The sequence below is a fragment of the Coloeus monedula genome (assembly GCF_965178545.1).
Source record: "Coloeus monedula genome assembly, chromosome: 13".
NCBI classification, from domain to species: domain Eukaryota; kingdom Metazoa; phylum Chordata; class Aves; order Passeriformes; family Corvidae; genus Coloeus; species Coloeus monedula.
Window position 1 is genome coordinate 13,177,714 of NC_138793.1, and position 15,019 is coordinate 13,192,732.

At 41.3% G+C, this 15,019-nt stretch overlaps 1 protein-coding gene across 1 annotated transcript in view; it reads left to right on the forward strand.

Moving 5' to 3' along the window:
- The window catches only part of GLG1 (golgi glycoprotein 1), an 84,195-nt gene that overhangs the window by 29,964 nt on the left and 39,212 nt on the right, over positions 1-15,019 (forward strand). The window contains exons 2-4 of the mRNA XM_082290043.1: positions 8,237-8,269; positions 10,981-11,067; positions 14,579-14,794. Of these exons, the coding sequence (XP_082146169.1) occupies positions 8,237-8,269; positions 10,981-11,067; positions 14,579-14,794 (336 nt within the window). The remainder of the gene's footprint in view (positions 1-8,236; positions 8,270-10,980; positions 11,068-14,578; positions 14,795-15,019) is intronic.

Below are 15,019 nucleotides of genomic sequence, written 5' to 3' on the forward strand. Positions count from 1 at the left end.
CCTCGCATTTCATCTTAACAGCCGGGGCCCAGGAGACTTTGTGCTTTCAGGAAATCTCTTGCAGGGTAATAGCACTGGAAAGCTGGTATGTGGGGTCCCTTGGTACATCCTGCCCCTCTTGTTGGCATTAGCAGATAACGAAACAGATATTGAATATTGCATGGGAATTCAGGGTGACATACCATGAAGAAGACTAAAATAGTCTTTTTCTTGTGACAGCCAAGGACTAGTGCTTGGTGTTGTGTAAGAACTGCTACAGGCCTGTTCATCCATGTGTAATGTAACATCCATCATGTTTTGGAAGTAGTGATGTTAAATGTAATTGTGCCTCTCACCACTGTCCTGAAGGAAGAAGGGAAGGCTTCAAAATAAAATTGTTCTTCTTGTGGTTTGTGGTTAAGGCTGAAGTGGCTTCTCTGAGGTATTTGATTTTTATTGCCTCTAAATAGAATAGCTGGCAGGAATTAAAAATAGCAGAGTCTGCTTCCCACCTGTTTGGATGCTCATCTTATTTTGGTTCGAGGTAGAATGTGTGAATGTAAATCCTTAGGATTAAAGCAGTGCTGCTCTTGCCCCTGAGCACAGGCAGGAGATGCTTATTGCGCCTTGGAGAGGATGGGCTCCTGATTGATGTGACACATGTGCCTTACTGGAAGAGGGGGAGGAAAATGCTCCTGAGGAGGGATCTTTGGGAGCACTGTATGGCTTTCAGTGTGGAAAATTGGAGTCATGAGCCCGCATGTTGAATAACAAAGACAAATATGAATATTGGCTGGTGGAGTGTGTAGAGCATTGTTCACTCTGCTGAATGAAGCAAGAGCACTTGGCAGGGGAGCCTGGTACTGGTTAGAGGTGCTCTTCAGCAATGGTGGTGTAATGAAGCTGCTGGCAAGGGGGGAATGTCAGGGCTTGTTGGCTTTGCTCTGCAGCACAGCATTCCCTGCACTGGGTTTGGGAATGGGGCGATGAGTAAGCAGCGTTTGCTCTGAAACCTTTGCTTCTCCTCTGCTTTGGTATGTGGAGCTTTTGGTGTGAACTGTTTTCTTAGCTCCCATACAAAGCTAATTTACAAAGGATTTCTCTAGTTCCAGGCCATGTGCAGCCAAAACATGATTCTCTGAAGAACAAAGCATGATCAGAACAGCATTTTCATCTTAGGAGACGGGCCTTGCCACTCCATGTACAGCCACCTTTTATCTTGTGTAAAACTGAATATTGCTTGTGAACTTGTCATGGCTTTTTGGAAGCTTTCTGAAAAGTTAAGGTCAACTTGAGGTACTATAGAGTATATACTGTCAAAAGATGTGAAGTCTCTGTATTGAGAATAAGTCATAGAATTTGACTTACAAAGAGATTGTGAACATAATTGATAAAAGCTCTTCATTAGCTGTTGCACTGAAATTACTTGTTGAGACCTCCATTTCTTTCTTGGCTCGTTTCTCTGCATCACCAGTGGATGCTGTGCAGTACTGCCAATACTCATGCTATTGATTTTGTCTCTTTACTGGAATACTCTAAAGTTTATCTGGGATGTTTCTGGTTAGAGTTAAGGCAGAATGTCATCCAGAAAAGTAGTTTAAAAGTAAAGCTGTCTTAGGATAGCTTGTGGACTGCTTGAATGCTGCAGGTGGAGATGCCACTGTGCATTCCCAGTAAACTCACTGGTGCTGGGCGGACTCTTCCATAAGCCCATTGGTACTAACCTGACAGAAGACTCTAAAATTACAGTTTCCTGTTGATGTGCTGAGTTTTGGATGGTGCGATGAGCTGGGGTCAGCTACAGGGGTGAGGAGGACAGCAGACTCCCTGTCACCTCGGTTAGTGGGATAACAGCTCTCCTTCTCTTTTTATCCTCTCTTGTAACTCTACCGGCATCCTTGCATGCCTTTTGGTCTCTGAAGCTTTTTGCTAGCATTGCAAGAGAGCTTTCCAGGAGCAAATCCTGAAACCTGGTGGGATCTGCAGCTCAGTGTCGGTGCTATGCTTAGTAGCAGAGCTCTGCTGTGGAGGAGTGTTGTGGGAAACATTATATCTGATAGCAGTGCTGCCAAACTTAGGTGGCAAACCCGTAATTTCAAGGTCTGTCTTGTTCCACAACTCACTGGGACTGCCTGGAAAGCCTTCGAGAGGAGGAAGAGAGGGGACTAAGGGAAGAACAAACAAACATCTGGAGCAAATTTGCTTTGATTGTGCTGACTGTTGGAATATGCTCTGATGTGTGGATCTGCGTTCAGAGGGCTTAGGGGCTTTAGAGTCCCCCATGCAGGGAGGCAGAGGCAGCAGGCACAAGAATAGCTTGTGTGAGAAGGCTGTGGCACAGAGCATGGCACTCCCAGCACAGAGCAGCGGGTGCAGCCTCTGAGCACCCGCCCTGCACTTTTGCATGGGTGGGAACAGCCAGCTCAGAGAAGGTGATTTGCTGGTAAGAGTCAGCAAAGATACTTGCCAGGTCAGGCAAATGGACTTAGTGTTTCCTTAAAATTGCTCCACGGTCTGTGGTCACTTCTGATTCACTGGAATTTAAACTTGAGATTTTTTGTGCTTTTCCTGCTTTTGGTATTTGCCCAGGGAGGGGTCTCTGCTGTGCAGGAATGGTACACAGCCTGCTGAAGACCTTGCTTAATGTCAAATGTGAAACAAGCAAAACCACTTTTGACTTTCTATCAAAGCTACAACAGAAAGCTCAGCAAGTCCTACTCTTTCTTGGTGTTTGAAGCAGATACTGAACAGTGGATCCGCAAAGTACCAGGGGACAAGGCCTGCTTCATCCTTGTCTCCTTTTCATGTGACTGCTGAGCCAGAAGGACACACATGTTGTACTGGAGTTTTTTGATGTTGCTTTGTGCTATCTTTTCTGAATAAGTGTACTTACCTTAATGGTGTCATACCCCTGGAGGATGTAAAATGTCAGCAAAGGTGGAAAAGTTTGTGGAATATAGAATTCAGTTAAAACAGTGAAAAAAAGTAGCAGAATTTGGTGTTTGGGGTGATGTGCCACTTGTGCTGTGTCTGTGCAAGATGACTCAAGAAATTGCTTCTGGTCCTGATAGTTTGATTTTTATGCACAGAGTTCTGTGTATGTTTTGGAGGTGGTTGTTAGATGCTTGTATATAACTTGGACTAATACATTTGCATAAACTAGGAACACCTAATCAATGTGGACATAATTATTTGGGTAAAGGATTTGCTGCATTGCAGATTTTAGCTCTTTTTGTAACTGGGAAAAACTATTTATATGAAATAAGCAAAGTATGTGGAAGCTAGGAGCTTGCAACTTTGGTGCATGATATATCCACAGTTGCCATGCTTTAAAACTGGCTATTTTCAAAGCATGGATGGTAAATATAGAGTTTTTTTGCTGACATGACAACACGGGGTTTGTTTTTAGTACTAAGAGTTTATTGGCATTAGCGAATATTTCAAGCTTGGTTTAACAAGTTTAACTTTCATTGCTCACTAAGTGTGTAATTAAGTTATGACATCTTCTCATCTGTTTTGAACTTAAATTATCACTGGTTTTAACTTTCCTATCACACATGACTCTTTCAGGATTGCAGGATGTGTGAAAATGGTTTACTGTAGCCATATGCTTCTTGGCTCAGAACTCCAGGATGTTTCAGTAGGTTTGAGGCATGGGTGGTTGTGTGATGTGTGGTTTTTCTTTTACAAAAGCTGTGTTGATTCTTGCCTAGACTACTCTATGTCCTCATGTTTCCAGAAATTCTTCTGCAGAATATTTTCTAGTGGTTGCATTGGAAACTCATCAGGTTTGCAGGAGGCTGGATCCACCAGATGTCTCCTTGATCCCTACCTTGCATCTAGCATGTGCTGTTTCCAGGTGTCCATCAAGTCTAGCTAGTTTGATACCTGTGGGTTGAATCACTTTATTTTAGTTTGCTGTCCTGGCTGGGTGTGTTTGGTGTGAAGAGATGGCTGTTAATCTGTGGGAAGGGCACAGCTAAGAAGCCAATTGTCCTTTATCAGCTTGCTGGCCTCCTTAGAAGCTTCTAGGTCAGCAGGCCCACTCTATGATTTCTCTACAGATACTGGTGATAAATGGCTATTTAGATCAAAGTGGAAAAAATAAAACATGAGCTGCCTGTACTGTGTGTCTGTGTGCACCATCCTCTGTAGTATAACTGACTGTGTGACAGTGCAATAAACTGGGGACCACCCGCAGTCTGGCTCGACTTCTGTCTACCCTCTCTTTCATAGGAATGTAGCTGCTTTCATTAACATCTTTTCCTAATTGACTTTTTAGAGGTTTTTGCAATCTTACTGAATTTAGGGAGAGAACATCTACTGGGTTCTTCCCATCCACAAGTCAGTTGCCTTTTTATTTTGCTGTTTTGCTCCATGTTGGTTCTCGATGGCTTTTGCCTGAGCAGGTCCAAAATCTATTGTCTTCAATGTCTGAGGATTATCCATAGTGTTTGAGGTATGCCTGGTTCTTGATTTTCAACAAGTTCATTGCTACTCTTGCCTTAAAAGAATAGTGGAAATGTCTGCTGTCATCCCTTCTTGTGCTGTCAGGACGGATTAAATTCTGGGAATTAAGGCACTTGGGCAGTTGATTTCAGACTCTTTTCATTTGCATGACTTTTGCAAGGAAGCAAAGGAATCTGAATGCTGGAGATTGAAAATAATCCCTGCACAGAGTTTTCCCGAGACTAGAACAGTTTGGATTGAAAGGGACCTTAAAGGTCATCTTGTTCCAACCTCCTGTCATGGGAAGGGACACCTTCCACTAGACCAGGTTTCTCCAAGCTTCATCCAGCCTGGGCGTGAGCACTTCCGGGGCAGGTCACCCACAGGTTCTTTGGGCAACCAGCCTCACCATTCTCATCCACATCAGTTGATGAGGATACTTAGCTTGCTTTTCAAAATCCCATGGTGTGAATTATTTTTCCTTAGGATGTGATGCAGGAAGACCAAATCAAGTGTGTTTTGTATACGCAGCTGGAAGGGGCTCTGACTGTCGCTGAGGGAGTGGCTGTAACTGCACCCCAGACAGTGTGCTGTGCCCTGGATGGTGATGCATGACACTGGTTCAGTCACCATCAGCTGTTCCTATGGCTCCCAGCATGATGATGGTCCATTTCTGTTGCTAAAGCACCAACACCGTGTCCCCCTTTGGGCCTGGGTAGTGGTGGTGGGCTGCTCGCTTGCTGTATAATTCTGACCTAGTTTTTTACTGCTGCCAAAGCAGAGAGATTTAGAAAGGGATGGATGACTGTCGTGGTTTGGTTCAGTGAGCTGAGATCTGGTGGATGGGAAAAGGCACTTTTAAACACAACAGTGTTGATGACTTCAGTCTGGTGGTGACAGGACTTCACACAAACCTTTAAATTTTTCTGTGGAGTTCATTATACTAATGCAGTGTGATTTGCGGCTGTTTGTGTTTGTATGGAAGAAAATGCTTTTTCTGTTCAGGTTTTCTTATATCTGGTACTTGTTCTAAACTCTGCTTTCCCAGGGAGGTAGGAAGTGGTGTTCGTACTCTGGAATGTGAGTGTTAGTGCGTGAAGGAGTTTGGAGAACTTTTTAGAGAACTGTAAAGGGAGGCAATATATTCCCACTGAAGCTGCTAAACAGCAGCAGCTTCTGTGAGCCCAGAGGCAGGCACATTTTCTGTAAAGGCTGTTTTTAATCCTTCAGTTCCGAGATAAGAGGAGTCCTTCTCTCTTGATAATCGGTGGAATATCCTTGCCATCAGCCTTCTCTCCTAAAATGCCTTGACTAACATGTGGTGCTGGTCTACACTGCTCTCTTCCTTCCCCTTGCCCTGGGGGTTTTTCTGAGCATCTGTGTTCCACAAGCTCACCATGTGGGACTGACACAATGCAGCTTTTCTTGCTCTTCACCTTCATTTAGTGGTAATTTGAAACTTATTTTTCTTTCATGACTCTTACTGCATATTGTTCTGAAACTGCTCGTTTGGAAGGTTTCTTGGGTGGATATAGTGGACAGAGGGCCACAGGCTATCTCTTCAGCAAGGCAAAACTGGTGTGGGTTGCACTGGGGAGATTTTTCTTCCCCTTCTTCAAACTCAGCCCTTCAGTTTATCAGACAGAAGCTAAAAGGATTGTTTTTCTCCTGTTGCTTCACTGAAATAGGGAGAAGCAGGTTAGCATTGCATGAACTCACCTCTCCAACACTTCCAGTGGTAAGAGGGAAGAAGGATCACAGCTCTTAGCTAGCAGGGTGTTATCTTGTTCCACATTGAAAGGATTATTGGCTAGATAATACACTTTGCATGTTTAAGTACTGAGCTGTGAATGAATGCAGTACTAAAGATTAGTTAAGATCCCATTTAAGTTCCATTACTCTTCTCAGAAGAATGTCTAGATTTTGTTTTCGCAGTGCTGAGGTTTGCTGCAGAGCACAGGGAAGTCTGGTATTTCAATGTGTAAGATTTTATTATTGTGTATTTCAAGAAAAGCTTGTTTAAGCTTCTCAAGTCAGTGAGAACCAGTATGTTATCTTTTTGGACTCATCTTTCCAGAAAAAGACCCTGGGCTTTAATCTTTGGTGGATCTGAAGCAAGGGTTACCAGGTTGGAGGGCACAAAAGTAATTGAAGTGACCTCAGAGGGTTTTGTGGGAGTGCTCTCTGACCCTTACAGGTTCTCCTGCCTGCAAATGTGTTAGTAAGTTCTGTCCTCTACAGGAGAATTCCAGTGCTAGCGTATGTATTTTTACGAAGAAACTATCCTTGACTAAAAGACTGAGGCAGCAATTTCAGTGGGGGGCACTCTGCCTCCCAGCTTTTGAAAGTAGTCTAAAACCTTCATCTGTTCCTGAAGGATGTGGGATGAGTGCAGAAAATTAAGGAAAGCACACCTTGTAAGTCACAATAGTGTTGGCCTTAGAGGCTGCTGTAAAATAGAGCAATTTGAGTGGCATCTTAGTTTTCAGTTGAAAGAATCAGTTCTGCAGTCTGAGGATAACTAGCAGACATCTGCTAGTCTTTAAAAAAAAGTTGATATCCAAATTTTCAAATTTATAATTACTTAGGGAGATACAGTTTTAGATCATGTCAGTCTGACCAAACTGCAATTAATTACTGGAATCCTTCAGGTACCATTTTTTATGTTCAAAGTGGAGAGGTGATTTCTGGCACTTAGTGCTATAAAAAGCAAAAGTGCTTTAGTTAATAATGGCTGTAATTAAGAACTTGGAAGTGTTTTCCAGGCTTGCTTTTTTCCTCATAAACTTGTGTTCATGTTCCCCAAAGCACCAATGGTACAAGTGTTGGTGTAGCAGATTGTGCAGTAGCAAAGGCTTGCACTGAAAAGCTCTGCTTGCTTCCAAAACTGCTGAAATGCCGGTTCTCTTATGTCAGATCCCTGAGGTCTAACATGCTGGTGTCAATCGTGTTTAAGCTTAGAGTGGTTTTGTGTCTTACTGGCTCTTAAAGCATGTCTGGCATCTTAAGTATCAGTAGAAGCAGAGACTTTGTGAGCCAGGTTTGATTTTTCTGTGCGTGTGACAACCAGGTGATTTTGTCCTGCCTTTGTGCTGTTCCGCTGTGGAGAGGAGATAGGGATTTGTATGATTAACTTTTTTCAAGGAACTCTTCATTGTGAGAGCTACTCAGGCAGAAAGGAGAATGGGATGGTTTGCACTCAGAGTTCTTTCCAAAGGAGCTCCCCAGGAGAATATAGTAAATATTTTGAAATGATGTATGAATATTGGATGTCGCCAGTTTCTCACAGTTGAAAGTATAAATCTTGGGGCTGCTTTGAACTAGCCCTTTTATGTACAGCGGAAAGAAAAGATGTTACTTCTCAAATGGGGAATATGAACATTTCAGTCTGGGGGAGGGGAGCGAGTCCTGCCTTTCTCCTTCAGTTGTATGCACCAAACTAACTTTTCTTTAAAATTCTGCTCCTACGTCTTTGTTTTCCCACAGGTGCTTTTTTGCCTTCCTAGTTTGGGCAATTGTGGCAGATGTCAGTGCATTCATTATGTTTTTGCAGTGTGTACATAAATGCAGCTACTCTTGTGCTGTTTGTTCTGTTAATACAGCATAATGTCTAAAGTACCTTTTCGTTTTTTGGTAATTAGGTGTCATCACTCTTGTGATGCAGATTTTAAAATTTCCTGTCAGTTGTGTGAAGTTGTTTATTACAGTGGAAAGGAGTTGACAGTATTTTAGTTTCAAAAGTTTAGACTTCTCTGTTAAATGCATTACATCGGTAGTAAACTGACGCTCCTTTTCTTTCTCCTTTCAGCCAGATAATGAAATCTCTTCAGACTGCAATCATGTAAGTATTGCTTTGTTTATTCAGTTTCTAGCTATGGCATTTGCACCTCCCATCCCTTATGAACTTGAGGTATTTTGCATAGTTTGGTACTTTGCAAAGGCTATTAATCAAGACACATTTGGGTTTCTGGACTGGCCTTTGGAGGAAGAACAGAAGGTGACTTTTTTAACCCAGTATAACCACATTGGTCTTAATGGAGACTTTGGAGTGGAACATATTTAAGAACTTTATAAACTGTACTTCTTTATCAGGGGAGGATAGCAGACGTCTTTTCTGTTTCGTAATTGGGGGGTGGTTCCCGTGATTTACTGGGAGCAATGTGATGTGTTCCTTTTGGGAAAGATGTGAGCAGTACTGAATTTAAACTCTTAATTTCAGCTGTTGACACCTTCTGTATTACTTTCACAGCTGCTAAATTCTTAGACTCGCTTGGAAAATGCTGTGGGGGTGTGATATTTAGAGGCAGTTTGAGACACTTGGCTGGTTTTAGAACAGATTTCCTCTCAGCACTGTGTTTAACAGTGAGCAAGCTATTAGCCAGTTTTTGGGCTGTCAAAGTGACTCTTCAAATCCCAGGAGTCTCAAAAAAAAAAAAAAAAGGAGAAAAAAAATTCATTTCTAAGGTTGGTATTAGTTTCTTTTGGTTTTTCTCATTTGTATTCTGTCAGCATACACCATATCAAGATCCTTAATTGCTCAGTTAGCCCTGAACACAGACAGACAAGTGCATGCCTCAATGACAGTCTTGATTTTGGATGCTTGAGAAGCTGTATTTTGCTTTATTATTGGAAGATATATTCCAGAAATGAAACCCGGCCATGCTGTACAGCTAGTAATTTCCAACTGTGTTTATAAATTAACCTTTAGCACTGCCTGACTTCGTTGGCAGCTGTAATTCTCTGTTGTGCGGGGTTGGATCAGATGAAGGGCACAACATGTTTTTGTTTAAGTCTTTTTGTAAAAGAGAAAACTCCAGTAATTAAAATGTATCTGCCTGACATTTAAATGTGCCAGCAAAAATTACCTGAATGAAGAAGAAATTGAGAATTCTAGAAATCAAAGTTGGATCTTTCTTCTGCTGGATTAAGTGATGGCAAATGTTGGATGGATGTGGATTATGGAAGCCATTCACAAATAGGAGCTGTGGGCAAAGTCTCATTTTCCCAGGCAGAAATTGAAGGGAGGTGATAAAAAACTAGACCACAGAGAGGTTGTCTCATGTCCACATTTCCTTTGTCTCTCTCTGCAGTACAATTGCTGATCATTCCCTGGAAAATACTGCCTAGTGCTAAAATCAGGAGTTTTAAACTGCGAGTTTAACCTTCTTTCTGTTTGTGGGAAGGCTCATTTGGAGAACATCTCGTTTTGAGACTCTCCAAAGTGTGAGATTACAAATGTAGAGATGTATTCTCATCTTGTGTCCTCATTCTTGTACTTCCAGTTCTGCCTGGGAGAGACCTTACAGCACTCTTTACAAGGACTGGTTCCCAGATCATTCACTTTTATCTATTAAACCTTATGTTTACAATTTACTCCCTCTGTAACACCCTAGTTTCCCATCACCTCCTTTTTTAACTTTTCACAGCTCCAAAACCGTAAGAGGTGTGGAAGGTGATGCAGTTATGCTGATTCTGATTTTGGTTCTCTGTCTGTGCTTCCACCTTCCTGCAGCGAATGTGAAACTGCTTTCCTTGTGTAGAGCATGTGATTTTGTTTTCCCACTGTTTTGTGTACAATTGAAATGTCAAAATATAAGTTTGACCAAATTTTATCTTTCTGATATTAATTTGTCATGAAGGCAGAGTTTTTAATATGGATTTTTAAAACTTCTTAATCTTTAAGTTAGTGAAAAATGTTTAAATGCAACTTAAGTTCCTAGAAAAACAGATGAGCTAATAGAGCAATCAGGCAACACTTCAGCTATTAATTTGCTGAGGTTTCATGACCCTACCCTGTATTTTCATTTTATGGTGCCTCAGGAGGACATCTGGGATGTGAGTATATATCTGTAGGGTGTGACTTGCCCGAGACTGATTCTTGCACAATGACCCTGTGCATTGAGTCTCCTTCATGAGCTCATTGCTGGCTCCTGGAAGAACAGTTGTCCTTACAGAGGCATTTTGCTGTCTAAGCTCTAATGTATCGTATGCTTAGCAGGAGAGAACCTCCTGTAGGTTTGAAATAATCTGCATCCAAAAAGTTGTCTGGTCGCAGCCCTCACAGAAGGATCAAGCTGCTTTATCTCCTGCCCTTTTTGCTAGGTTTTTATAAGGTTTTCAGCATGAAATATGCTCATATTGAGGATTTAATTTGTTTAGATCACTTGCATCAGGCAGGCACACCATGGCACAGAAAGGTGTGGTGGGCTAAAGGCGTTGCTAAATATGCAGCAGGTAGCAAGTTAAACCTTTCATTGTTTTATCCTTTCAGTTATGAAATATTCTTCATTTGTTATATTTGCCTTTAATGAGTCAGCTCATGACCTTGCAGAGAGATCTCTGACAGCCTGAATTTGTTCAGTATGAGAAAATTATTGCAGAAATGAAGGGACAAAGTTGTTGTCAAGGAGACTTTTTATTGATCATTGCACTGTAGAAGGATGATGATACAGATTGGATATAAATGATGTTTCATTGTTTTCTGAAGCAAAATGTTTGTTATTCTCCATGGAAGGCTCTTAAACTCCCTTTCTACAAATGCTTTCTCTATAGCTCTTGTGGAACTACAAGCTGAACCTGACTACAGATCCAAAGTTTGAATCCGTGGCCAGAGAAGTCTGCAAGTCCACTATTGCTGAGGTAAGCCAGGAGGAAGGCATGGCTGCTCTTGTGGCACTGAGGCTTTTCCATTTCTATGTGACAGTGAATTAATATGTGGATAGTGATTTGGGGAAGCTCTAGTCTCATATACCTAATTTCTAGCTGTAATTAGTTCAGTCTCCTTGCTGAAGAAGCCAGGTACCTTAGTGGTACCAGGCAAAGGGATGGGAGAAAGAAATGCTGAGCTAACAACCCACCAGCTCCTACCAGACCTTTAGTCAGAAATCTGTTGTGAATTTGATTTGTCCCCTCTTTATCATGTGTTTGACATTTATAAGAGTAGTGTTGTAGTGGGGGTTCTGCTGAATTTAACATAAGGCTGGTTTTGGACTGTGTCTTACTAGCAGAACGCATAAGCACACAGATATATGTGTGATATCATGATAATCAACTTGAGGTTTTTTTCAAGTTTCAAAGGGTAGTTACTCCAAGGAGACTATGGTGGGAACTTCCTTTTTTTAGGTTGCACTAGGAGTTAGTGCTCTGTATCTCAGGCATCCACACACCTTGGTCCAGCTTCAAAGATGACTTGATCAATCGTTTCTTTCCTTGTGCTCATGCTCGAGCTCTTGAGGCTGTGTGCTCATGGGGGAGCTAGCTGAGCTGAGGTCTCTTCCTCTGTTTATGGTGGTTTTCAGCTAGACTTCAGGGAAGCAGTGGAAGCAAGGTTCTCTGCAGCTGTACAGGCTTCAGCTGACTTAATTCAGTCACTAAGCCATGCTTTCAAAAACATTATTTGTATATTCGCCAGTATAATGTGACCTAGCCATAAACTTGCCTTTTAAAAAAACATTGTCTGCTCTGGTGTAAATTGTTTAGTGTAAGGAGAGAACAAAAAAATACTTATTAAAAGAAGGCTAGAAGATGAAACAGTGGAAGGAAGACAGCTTGCATCAAAGGATTGTGTTGCAGTTGGAGTTTGGTAACTCCCAAAAGCAAGCACTGCCAAATCTGTTGAATCCTGCTTTTTTGCGATCATAGAAGAGATCGTGTTTTTCTGGTTTATGTCATATGACTGCTGCAGAATTTTTACAACCAAGGCATTCTTGAAAACGCTCTTTTAATAGTCTGTTTAATTACCATTTTTATACAGTGGCAGTCTGGCATTGCTGTAAACGATGCCCTCTAAATCTGGGATATGATGTTTAAAAGCAGTAGGAAGAGTATACATAATTTTAGCATTTTGCCATTTGATGAGTGGTGTTTAGTTAAAGAAAAAGGTTAGATAAGGAACAATAATGTCATGTTTGATCTTCTGGTGTTTAATACTGAGACAGGTGCATAAACCATTCCACTAACATTTTTTTAAAGGTACTTCTGCAAAACTCTTTAAAACAGATATATAGTGGGCATATACTCCTCACATATAGTATCAACCTATTCATATTCCCACTATTAACCTATTCCTTAAATTTCCACTAACAGGTATAGGTGACTTTTTGCTGGTTGAATGAGCTCTGTTTAAAGTATTGCTTTGTGCTCAGAACAAAATAAAACTAGAAGAGCAATTCCTAGAAAAAGTCATTTGGGAAATGGTGACTGACCCAACTGGGTATGGGTATGTTCTGAAAAGTGCACCTTTAATTTTATCAGCTAAATACAGTTTTAAATTCCAATTTCTTTTCTTCTCAGCTGTTGTGGTTTTTATAAGTTCTGGCAAGAGCTTTAACCTAGAATTATAGTTGGCCACCAGATAACGGTGGTTGCTTCAGAAGTGGCCTGGCAATAACATGATCGCTTGGTCTTTTCTGCAGTTCAGTGGCTCAGGCTGTGGAGCTCTGGGGCTGTTTCGAAAGCCAAACTCTTCCAAAAACAGCATGTTGCCGTTGTGTGCTGGTTTGGCTCACGGTACTTGAGCTGAAGTAGGGCCAAACCAAAGATGCAGCTTTCTCAGAGAGCACTTGCTCAGCTCTGTCCTGTTCACCCTGCAAGGGTCCTATGTGTTTTCACTTTGAAATGTATTTTACACCTTATCTGTAACAATTACATTGACCTTAGTAAATGTTTTTCTAGTAGCTATTTAGAGTAAATATAAAATATTTCACCACCCTACGTCTGCCTTCAAATAATGATGTTTAAAATGTTGAATTTTTTATTTGTTACACAGAAAATAATGGTCTCATAAGCTGAGGCAGAGATCTGTTTTATTAATCTAGTCTGACCTGTGTGAGTCTGTCATAGGGTGCCCTGAGTTATTCTTGTTTGAATTAGAATATATCTTCCTAGAGACAGCTCTCCATTTTTTAAAATTTCCAATATAAATATTCCTACTTGGTATTTGAGAACCGATAAAATGGTTTCCTGCCTGTTCCCTTAGCGCTGCCCTTGCTTGTTATCTGAAACTGCCAGAATTATTGATTGCCATAGATCTTCCTTGAGATTGATGAGCCCTTCAGTATTTTTACAGGGACAAATCTTTGATGTAATCAAGTCAGCCCATTGCAAACCTGTATCTATTCCTTGCAAACCTGTCAGCTCTGAACTTAAGCGTCTGCCTGCCAGGAGTTCTTTCTGCAGCGTTATGGCTGCGATTTTCAGTACGCTCCTGAGCAGGGGCCACCAGAACTGGGCAAGTATTTCAACATGGGCTTGCCAGGGTTAAAGAGTTGTGTAGTCTTGGTGCTCCTTGGAGCATTGCACTGCTTCTGTTGAAAGATTCTTCCAGGGACCATCCTTAACTGATAAGTAACCATGTTTTCCCCTTCCTTTGGAAAGACACTGTCAAAACTGCCTGCATCTTTTACTTCCAGAGGTGGAGGGTTTGGCCTGACTGTCTGCTTCCCTGAGCAGTGCAGGCTGTGATTTATATTGGGGACCTGTCTGTTCTTGTACGCTGCTTTTCCAATCCCTGCACAGCTTTCAGCTTTGGTTAGCTGTGATTTTTACTTTTTTTAGGCCACTGAGTAAAATGGTTTTAGTACCAACAATCAGTTCATGCAAGAGCCTCATAGAAAAGAATTTGATGAGGATTTTCCTTTATAGTATTTTTCATCTCCCAGCAAGTTATAAACAGTTCCATAAATAGTGTTGACTTTTGAATCAGTCTCGCTTCTGGCCAAAATCTTATATTGTGTGAGGTCAGGTGGCTAATGGGGGTCTAAGTATGATTTAGAGATGTAATATGCTCAGTGTTCTAAATAAAGGTTTGTCAAACTAGCATTTTTCCTACAAGTCTACTTGATTGCAGGGGTTCAGTGTAATTATAAAAGACGATTATTGAGCAATAGAGTTTATAATCCTCAAGGTCGCTGTGTTTGCTTTTTTTGGATGCTGGCACACATGAGATTTCTCATTTCTGAAATATTTTCAATTATTCTGACTTACTGAAAATCAAACTAAAGCCTAGAGGGTTTCTTTGCTAGCAGATTTTGAAGCTACAGATGCAAGTTTCTTTGAGGATTTTCTTATAAGGTTAAATTGAATAGCTGCAGCCACTGTAATTTTCTTTTTTTTCTTTTTTTCTTTTTCTTTTTTTTTTTTTTTTTAACAGATAAAGGAGTGTGCAGATGAACCAGTTGGTAAAGGGTTCCTGGTGTCATGTTTGGTGGATCACAGAGGCAACATCACTGAATACCAGTGCCATCAGTACATCACTAAAATGACAGCCATTATCTTCAGCGATTATCGCTTGATCTGTGGCTTCATGGATGACTGCAAAGCTGACATCAATCTCCTGAAATGTGGCAGCATTCGACCTGGAGAAAAGGTATCCAGAAAACATGTAGATTGTCAATAGACTCGTAAAAGTCATTCACTTCAGGAAACGGATGTGGAGGCTCTGCAGTAGTATTACTGTCCTGCTTGCAACTGAGAAAATACGTGGTGTGTCACATCTGTCTGAATAGGGTGATGTCCTGATTGTTTGCAGTTCCTTTTTAATAAACATGCATTCGTTTCTCTGTGAGGAACTACTATGCAGAGACTTTCATTT